Genomic DNA, 10,000 nt, shown 5'->3' on the forward strand with positions numbered 1-10,000 from the left:
GTAATGAAGTTTTGTGGGAAAATATCTCAAAAGTTGCGGCCTAAATCTGGTATAAAAACTGATCACATCAAAGTTTTAAACTTATTTTATTGGTTCAAAGGCTCAGACTTGCAGGTATCCTCTAAGACAGCAAACGACGGCAGATTGTAATCTGCCATTGAAAGTTATTTGCATAATTAATGACCGTGACAGATGTCACGATTCTACAGATTTAAAATTCCACAAATTGCTACTTATGACGCTTAAATTCGTCTGCCACCTCTAAAAGGAAGTTATCAAGCTTCTTTAAGTACTTTTGAATCCAAAGGGATCCTTAACAGGGATGAATTCAAGCATAATAATCAACATGATTAACTTTCGGGCATCACTTGTAACTACCAACAGTATGAACAAACGTTTTGGAATACTCTCTCTCATATCTAAATCAGCATTTGATTCAAGCTCTCTCAGTATAAAGAATAAAGACAAAAAAAAAACGTTTTAGAAAAGCAACGTAAATTTTAATTCCTTTCCTCAATTTCAAGGTGAATCTCACTTGCGGTGCAACAAACATTCATCAGGCTGACAAATACGATTTAAAGCCCAAAAAAATCAAACTTGTCTTTTAACTGTTGACGGTAAAAAAGAAGCTTAACTGAGATTACCTTTTCTTAAGGTTTTGATGAAAGACATTTATCCAGCCAGTTGAGATTAACGCTTTTGTTTTAATGATCCAAACTCTTTAATGATAGATGACTTCCTTTTAGAATACAATTCCTGGTAGAGACGATTTCCTAAGATTCCGAGATATAATTCCGTCAATACACAAAATATAATACCGCCAAAAAACTCGATAGGATGTAATTCCTACCACATGTCAATCAAACTAAAGCTCGTGTAACACTAGTTTTCAGTTTTCAACACACTCCCCCCTGATTGACGTCGGAAGTCAATCAAGAAAGTTTAAACAAATCAGACTGATTTAACGCAAAACCGAATTTAGCTCTTTAGCTTCAGTGTCAAACGCTCAAGATAAGGTCAGACAGTTCACGGAGCAGTGATCAATGTAGGAATTTCTTCATCTTTAACTATCTGAATGTTCATTCCACTGTCAAACTGTCCTGTTCTCGCATTAGTTGCGTGTTGGTCACACACATTGATTTCAAGAGGATAGAGCTTTTAAATTGGACGTTTTAAGCGAGTCTTGCGGAGAGAATTATCTACTGTTACCACTTCTGCTGCGCGCACAACGTTGTCTTGTCCCTGTAACAGTTTCTCTACTTTCCCCATTCTCCACTGTTGTCTGGGTGTCTTGTCAGCATAGATGTGCTCAACGTCTCCTACTTGAATTGTTCTTCTTGGTTCACCTCCCTTGATTTTCTGGTACTCGCGGATACCTGTAAGATATTCTTTCTTCCATCGATTTCCGAAATGGGTGAGAAGACCGTCTAGACATCTCTCTCGTCTAGGCAAAGTGTTTACAGGTACTGTGATGGCAGGATATTGATCTAGAAGTCGACGACCAATTACAAGATGAGAAGGCTAGAGTAGAGTTTCTGTTAGCTCATCGTAGACATAGGTCAATGGCCTAGAATTCAAAACGCCTTCAGTTTCGATCAACACTGACTCTAACTCTTCATAACTCAACTTCGCATTTCCGAGCACTTTCTTGAGACACCTTTTCACAAGTTTCACACAAATTTCGAAGAATCCGCCCCACCAGCTGGCTGTGGGTACATTGAATTTCCAGTCAATGTTCCGATCAAGAGCAAACTTCTTAAACGTTGCATCTCGGAAAGTTCTTCCGTTGTCTGAAATGAACAGGGTCGGTAGTCCTCTTCTACCGAAGAATCGCTTCAGTACTTTTAAGAACGAATTGGCGGAGAGGTCTGGCGTAAGTTCAAGGTGCAAAGCTCTTTTACTAGCACATGTAAACGGAGCAATGTAACACTTGTGCATTTCTCCCTTGGATAAGTATATATTCTTCACGTGCAAGGGTCCGGCAAAGTCCACACCTACTTTAGAGAAAGCCATTTCCTCTGAAACTCGAAATGCAGGTAGTGGTGGAGTAGGTGGAGAGCTGTAGGCTCTTCCTTGTAATTTCTTGCACGTAACACACTTGGAAAGTACATCCTTAACAGCTTGTCTTCCTTTGATTATCCAGAATTGTGATCGGATTTCAGTAAGAGTTTCTCCAACTCCATTGTGATTCACGTTTTCGTGGGACTGCATGATCACAAGCTTAGTGAAATGCTGCTTTCTAGATAACAGAATGGGATGTTTTGTTGAGTATGGAAGTGAAGACTTCTGGATTCGTCCCTTGCATCGCAAAAGTCCGTTGGCATCCTTAAGGACTCCTAACTGATACCAAGTCGAACTTGATTTCTCCTTTTCTTCAAGTTTGGCTTGAACGTCTTTGTACCAGAGATTCGTAGCAATATTCTGATCCCCTATACTGATGTCAGTTGTTTCTATCTTCCTCTCGAGCTTCTGGATGAATTTCAGCACAAGAGCGGTTACTCTGACAAGTTTACTGAGACTACTATATCTTTCTGGACAGATGACTTCTGAAATGTTCTAAAAGCACTGCACGGATACTGTCATTACTTCTTCTGGGAATGTACTCTCACCGATTGGATTATCAGGTAGGTTTGGCCACTGAACTTCTCCTTCTTTCAGAAATGGAGCTCCCTTCCACCATAGATCACTGTGGGCGAGAACAGAACTCTTTGACCCTCGCGACACTATGTCGGCAGGATTAGACTCAGACGGGCAATATCTCCAGTGATCCTTACTCCACAGACTTCGAATCTTTTGAACTCGATTCTGTACAAACAGCTTGAATTGTTGTAACTCTCTATTGATCCACCACCACACGATCTGAGAGTCAGTCCAATTGAAAACAGCGTCTATCTTCATAGTGCAGGTCAATGCCTCATGCACGGCTGTCATCAAATTCGCAAGTGTCAAGGTGGCCATTAACTCCAGTCGAGGGATTGATTCACCGATCAAGGGAGCAACTCTTGTTTTGGACGTTAGAAGGCAAACAGAACTGGTTCCAGAGGTTGTCAACCTGATGTAGACATTTGCTCCATACGCAGACTTGCTAGCATCTGGGAACCCATGCAGTTGAATAGACGTGATGTCTTCAACTTGAACAGCACCCAGGATGCAACGATCACTTATGTCCATATTCGGATGGACGATCAATTTTGACATCCAACATGAAGTGTCGCCTTAAGGCCCAGTATTGGAAACCTATATTTGTCGCATCCCATGAAAATTTATGAAGCATTTCAAGAAAAGGAACAAGACTAAGCCACATATTGATTCATAGCATCGAGGTCTTCAGTATGCCTTCTCCCCCATCCCCACTCCACCATTTCGTCCAGGTCAGATGACTGTGCATGTTTTATTAATCTTTGCTTTCTCTGTCTGCCATGTTATAGTAATAGCAACATTGTAATCGCTGTAACTTTAAACTTTATTAATATACCTGTATATTAGAAATTCAAATTGAAACGAACATTTACAACTGAAGAGTGTAGGACTGTCGACACATGTCTTGTAAACTTAACGGAAAGGAACTTTATTTGTTTAGTTGTTCTAGTCTAAGTGCTGAAGCACTAATTGTGGACACTGTGAACTGAAATTAACAATAAACGCAAATCAAGTCAAATGTTGGTTTTGAGGAGAGGGGAAAAACGGAGTACCCGGAGAAAAACCTCTCGGTTCCTAGTAGAGAACCAACAATCTCAACCCACATATGACGCCGAGACTGGGAATCGAACCCGAGCCGCATTGGTGGGACTCGAGTGCTCAGCAATAGAATAGAAATATAGTTTTAAAAAACCTCTTACTACTATACTTCAAGTGTAGGGGTTATCGTTATTTTTGGTGAGGATAAACGAAGCTGTATGTCGTTACTTGGAAAGTGGAGTTCATATTTAGGGGACTGTAAAGTGTGTGTGACGCTTATCACAATCGTCGAGCATCTAATTACAGGAATTTCTGGACATATTTGTGTCTGCACCGCACTATATTATATATCCTTTCGCTCTCGAGCAAACGTTTTCATGAAGTTTCTCTTTCTCAAATCTCAGGTTACCAAGCCTTAAAGGACGAACAGGGAGGTCAAAGACTTTCTCCAGTTATGAGAGAGAGGGAAGACAAATCTTTTTACAAGATATTGCAACGACCACAGTAAAATCTTCAAATAATCCTTTAATAAAACTGCTGTCTGGAGAACTAGGTCATAGTCCCTTGATGACGCATCACCCATTTTCCATACCTCAGGGGGTAATTCATCCCCCTCACGCTCATTCTCAAGGTGTGAACGAACACAACCAAGGCCTATTGCCAGTTCGTGAGACTCTTCCCAAGAAAACCTCGTCTACGCGTTCAAAGCAACGGCCAGCAACCCCTTCAGAGCACAGCTGGGAAGAAAAAGAATTTCAGTTTTCTTCTTCAGCCTTTTTGAACTTCAAGTTTGACCCGAAACCGATTTTAGCTTGTTTACCCACGTAGCTTTTACCTCACGAGATCCACACTTAGTCGCAGCATTGATGCCGGTATTGAAAAATCTGCATCGATGGCAACCTGCATTTTTATTGACGTGTGCCGGCAATCAGCATTTGAGAATGGTTTTGTAGAAAACAATAGGGACACATTGTTTTAACCAGGCGCCAGGAAAGAACAAGTAAGACGTCATGTCGAAAACTTCGCGCAATTGTCTATCTATGTTTCATTTTACACACGAAGGTGTCTCCACAAGGCTTGTTTTTTACGTTTTATTTTCCTCAGCTCTGAGTTAACAGTCTCCATGTTTTAGCAACACACTTCATTGATTTTAATATGGTTCCTTCCAATTAACGACGGCATTATGAGTGGTGTGTGTAATAAGTGCCCTAATTTGACATCATCATCATCATCAACGTCATTATCTGTGCACTGTAAAATTGACAACATGCGTCCTGCTTTCACCAACGATCAGCCGTTGTTGATTAAAGAGGCATTGTAGGCATAATACCAGGTTAGTTACTCTTTTAAATGGCGTTTTACATGAAAAAAATGTTTAAGCCAAGTTTTCACTGTCACAGCAGAGAAAAAGCCCTTGAAACGGTAAGCAGCTGCTGGTCTGCAACTGGTTCTACAGCTCACATTTTCTCCTTTACGGCGACATTTTGCTCCGGCGTTGAACGCGTGAATTCCGTTGAAGAAAGGACAAAGCTAACAAGATTCACTGTTCTATGTTACTGCTTCTCACACCAACTTGTAATTGCAAATGAGGTTTTAAATGTAGAAGATCAAATCTTTTCAATAATTTTTGCTTGAATGTTTTAAAACTGAGTACAGAAATAAACATTGAAAAAGATGTCATACATACATATGAGCGTTAGTGCATCGTATAGGATAATTTCGACTGCTCCTTCCTGCCCTGAAAAATCTGTAAACCTTATCCTGCATCACTTAAGGTCCTCAAGCACCTTGGAAAGTTGTTCTATCGATAAACCGTGAAAAGGGAGTGCTGGATATTATCTGTCGAGTCATACACCAGCACCAATGCGCTTTCGGTTGAGGCGTTTTCGTCTGTCATTCACACCAAAACGCCCGAAAACGCCGATGAAAACGGAGACCTCCGAAAACGGTTTCAAAAGTGCATGGACCATTTTGAAAGCGCTCCGTTTTTAGTATGGACTGGCGAAAACGATGAGCGTAGGGCGTAGAAAACTTTGTGTGCATGTAGATAGGTGAAAACGATGACGTAAATAGCGTAGGAAAACTTCAAAAACATTCATGATTTGTTTTCATCATTTTTGAGTTTTGTAATGTGGATAGGTGAAAACTATATTGTCGATAACAAAACAGTTTTGAAAAGGCATTAACGTGGAAGAGGCAACTGTCTAGCACCAAGTCCTAAGTTGCTAGTTTTGTGTGTGCGTTTGATCATCCCAAAATGATTGGTTAAGCGAGTTGTTCCTTTCACGGGTCTTTATGTCATCATTTCTAAGCCTACCGGATGTAATATCGCTGATTCATTGTTCATCATAACGTGACAACAGGATAACGAGGAACGATTCTGTAAAAGCGAAATTTCCGATTGTCTTCCCAGTTACCATTTGTTCTGGTTTTGTTGCTTCCTTGTTTTTATAACAGGAGGCAAAAGTTTCTTTCCAGTCAGTCGTTGAAGGTACTGGTCACAAACAGCACAATTTATGCGGAATGAAGTTGTTCTTGTGTTTTTCCTTGTTCTATATATAAAGCGGGTCATGGTCAGTCATTTATTACTGACGCACAATATCGCTGATCCTTTACTTTATGTGAAGTCGAACTCATTCGTCCAGTATACGGTGGTTTGTTGCAACTTTAACGAGAAACATTGGTAAGTAGTTCTGTTATTTGATTTGAATGATAGTATCTGTAACATTTTTCGCTGTTTTACATGTTCTGTTCTCTTTGTACATCGAGAAAATAGGCTTATATTCTTATTAAGTGATAAAGGAGAGCAAAAATGACCGCCACGCGCAGATAGCATTGGCTAGTCGAGGCAGGTAGCGAAACAGAAATAAATGTCATTACACGGGTGTTACGAAAACTAAGACCCCCGAAACCTAAGACCAAAGACCCAAGACCCAAGGGTCTTAGTTTTCGTAGTACGAAAACTAAGACCGGGTCTTAGCTTTTGTAGTACGAAAACTAAGACCAGGGTCTTAGTTCCGTAGTACAGTGAGGCAAATGCGGACAAACTTACAGAAAATCACTCCTGTCCTACATGTAAAACGTTTTCAGTCCCCTATCGGACATAATAATAAGATTGACCATCTACGGCATCCGTTTATATTGTTTGTGTGACTTGCGGCGAAATTGCGGACTTGTTATCGATTGCTAGCCGTGATAACAAATAAAACTGACAAAATAATTCGTGTATCACATTTTTAGTGGTTACAACAACAGGGTTAACAGACTGAGTTTTTCCTTATTCGAAAGACCCTATTTTTAGTTTCCGTGTCGGCGAATATCACTATTTTTTTTCTGTCATAACATTCAAGCGTGTCATGGCGTTGTAGGTGTCGATCTGCTTAAATTAAACTTGTATGGAGACAACATCCAGCGCCCGAATCTCTGACTAGCGGTAAGTTTTCCCGGGTCTCTTTCCCGTATCCTCGGTTTACAAGGGGTCTGAGATCTTATTTTTCATAACACCGGTCATTACATGTTGTCAAATTTAATGTGAAAGTAGATAAAAAAATAAAAAGCAACTATTAAAATATCAACATAAAAAGTGCAAAAGTAAAAAAATAAAAGTTCTACATTTTTACATCTTTGATTTGGTTTTCTTACGCGGTTACTAAACTAAAATTGCGGGATGTCTTAGAGCAATGGTGATCAGAAATGTTTGTCGAATTCAGCTAAAAGAATTAATCTTGTTCCCTGGGTCTGAGGGCCAACTAACATTAATTTTACGAACATGTGTGCTGTTGACTGACCTTTGGCTATAAAACCGTTGTTATTTTGTTCAGTAACCGTCTTTTTATCTCAATGCGGGATAAACTGCATTGGCTTTCAAAGTTTGATCGAATTTTAGCTGACGTTTCGTTCAACCTAACTTCCTGTTTTTCAAAACTTGAAATACTCATTTCAATGAGTTTCTGAAGAATGTTTCTCCTCTTCGCTCTTTCCCTGCCCTGGTTGCTTTGTGATACGTTTGAACGTACACGATTTTAAAGTTATTATACCATGGTTATTTTGTCAAGAGACTTGCTATTGTCATAACCACATTAAATCATAATTGCAGAGTCACTTCGCGCCGTTGACAAAGACATTTCTTGGCCTTACACTAAAAGGTATCCGTTGGACCAACAGTGGTAAGTCGCTCATCATTACTCATTTCGTTTTGAATATGAATCACATGCAGTTTATGTGTGACCAACTAGTCTTTATTTTGTTTTTACTTGTCCTCTGTCGTTAAGGTTTTGCTTGTACTTGGGGTCGAGGAGAGTGTAATAAAACCGTACGCAATAAGACAGCTTCGTATGTAGAAATAAGAAATCACGTTTCTTTCAAGACTACTTTCAAGATCAAATCGAAAAGGGAAAACACGAGAGTTCAATGTTCAGTTCGTTGGGGGTCAAAGACGTGCGACCACGTGATGTAGTAGGATCCAGTTTTCCACAGAGAGAAACGTAGACTTATTGTAACGTTAAAGTGATCGCGGTTAGTTGAGGATGACTGGCGCAGGGCACCTGAACAGACAGTAGCGATATCATTAAATTTATATACTCCAATTTTTTGGTAGCGAGAGTCATTAATTCTGCTAGCACTTAATCAGTTGGCTTGTTTTGACTCCGACAAGGAAAATTCAATTGTCAGTTAGGGTTTTCGACAGTTTTATCAAGTAGCGAACATAAGCCAAATCAAGAGAAAATAAGGGAGAAGAGAGCTCATCCCCCATACATGCCCTTTTCCATAGGTGTAATGTCTGTACTCCAGACTGTTCCACGATGCGAACGGATTACACTCCAGAAAACACACTCACGTTTTCAGTCCGCCATCTTGACTTTATTGACTACCCACAATACACTAAAGGCACAGGTTACACAGCAACCACAGAACAATCACTATATCTCCCCCCAATTTGAAACTGGAGCAGTGAGTATAATAAAATCAAGCTCTGACGGATCCCTTTTAAAAGGCATAACTGTAACAATCCAATGATAAAAGCTAATAAAGCTCTGTTTGTGGAATGTGAACAAATCTCCTTAAGCGAAGTATCTGCCACTCAAAATCATGGCAAAGATTCAAGACTTAATAAATATCAAAATCATATAATCTCTTAAGTAACTCAGTTCTTAACAAGTCAGTTTGACTCAGTCTTTCATGTGACATAGTCTTTAAGCCAACCAGGCTCAGCTCTCGTGCGACTGGACCTTCGAGGTCCAAGAGTCTGCTCGGGCATCCTATTAACGACAGGCTGTGGCAAGCCTGGGTCAACAGCAGGGTCATCCGCAGGCTCAGTTGCAGATCGTTCTGCTGGGCTAACAACGGGTTGAGGATTAGTAAGGACAACTGGTTCCATTACAGGTGTCTGCTTTGGTGGCTGTGTCAGTTCTTGCTTTGACTGAGATGCCTCTGGTTCAGGATCTATGAACCTTTTCAAATGGCCAACATTCCTCTTTAGCAGGGTCTCACCACGCTCAATGATCACCAGATCTCCTCTCTTGGAAACTACGCTATACGGTTCCAGATCATACGTTGCAGACAAGTCGTTCTGTTTCTGCTTCATTAATAGCATCTTGTCTCCTTCTGACACATCACAGTCAGCAGCTCTCTTGTTTGCGCTTTCAGCAGCGCGCTGTTTCCGTTCAGTATCCTGATCTCGTGCCTGCTGATCTGCGGTATCAGATCTCTCCTCCTCCTCGTCAGCACTTTCAAACTCGGGAATCTTGGTTCGGATCTTCCTTCCATACAATAGCTCTGCAGGGCTGATACCAGTCGTAGTGTGTGGTATCGACCCGTAGGCCAGAAGATATTTCTGTAACTCTCGTTGCCATGGTTTTCCTTTAGTATGGACCACGCGCATTGCTTTAAGCAGTGACTTGTTCTGCCGTTCTACCTCCCCGTTTGCTCTAGGCCATAAGGGAATAGTCCTCTTATGCATGATTCCCAGCTCATCCAGGAATTCCTCCATCTCATGGTTTACTAAGTTTGATCCATTGTCTGTCCGCAGTGTCTCAGGGATTCCATGACGGGTGAAATGCTTCTCAAGGCACTTGATGATGGTACTGCTAGGTGTGTTCCGTACTACATCCAGCTCTATCCATCTACTGTAATAATCAACAGTGACAAGAAGGCTCTCTCCTGTTGGTAGTGGACCCATCAGGTATATTGCAAGGTCTCTCCATATTCTTCCCTTACGTTATTACACTATGATGAGGTGGGTATCTTCGTCAAACGACTTAGACAGTCGGCAATGTTCTGGCCTGAGGGTACATGTCGCACTGTGTACTTGAAAGGCATTAGT

At 40.8% G+C, this 10,000-nt stretch overlaps 2 protein-coding genes across 4 annotated transcripts in view; one reads left to right on the plus strand and one right to left on the minus strand.

Moving 5' to 3' along the window:
- Nucleotides 1–1,521: 1,521 nt before the first annotated feature.
- Nucleotides 1,522–3,171, minus strand: LOC137991479 (uncharacterized). The gene is made up of 2 exons (XM_068836558.1): nt 2,587–3,171; nt 1,522–2,469 (listed from the first exon to the last, which is right to left on the minus strand). The coding sequence occupies exons 1-2, from the start codon at nt 3,169–3,171 to the stop codon at nt 1,522–1,524; spliced, it is 1,533 nt and encodes a 510-aa protein (XP_068692659.1).
- A 2,678-nt stretch (nt 3,172–5,849) lies between these two features.
- Nucleotides 5,850–10,000, plus strand: part of LOC137990682 (G-protein-signaling modulator 1-like) — an 18,864-nt gene continuing 14,713 nt past the window's right edge. For 2 of the 3 annotated variants that reach the window (XM_068835807.1, XM_068835805.1), the window contains exons 1-2: nt 5,850–6,361; nt 7,775–7,844. The gene's annotated coding sequence lies outside the window, so the exon portion shown is untranslated. The remainder of the gene's footprint in view (nt 6,362–7,774; nt 7,845–10,000) is intronic. The other variant, XM_068835806.1, reaches the window with a different exon arrangement.

Source organism: Montipora foliosa, chromosome 2 (genome assembly GCF_036669935.1).
Source record: "Montipora foliosa isolate CH-2021 chromosome 2, ASM3666993v2, whole genome shotgun sequence".
NCBI classification, from domain to species: Eukaryota; Metazoa; Cnidaria; class Anthozoa; order Scleractinia; family Acroporidae; genus Montipora; species Montipora foliosa.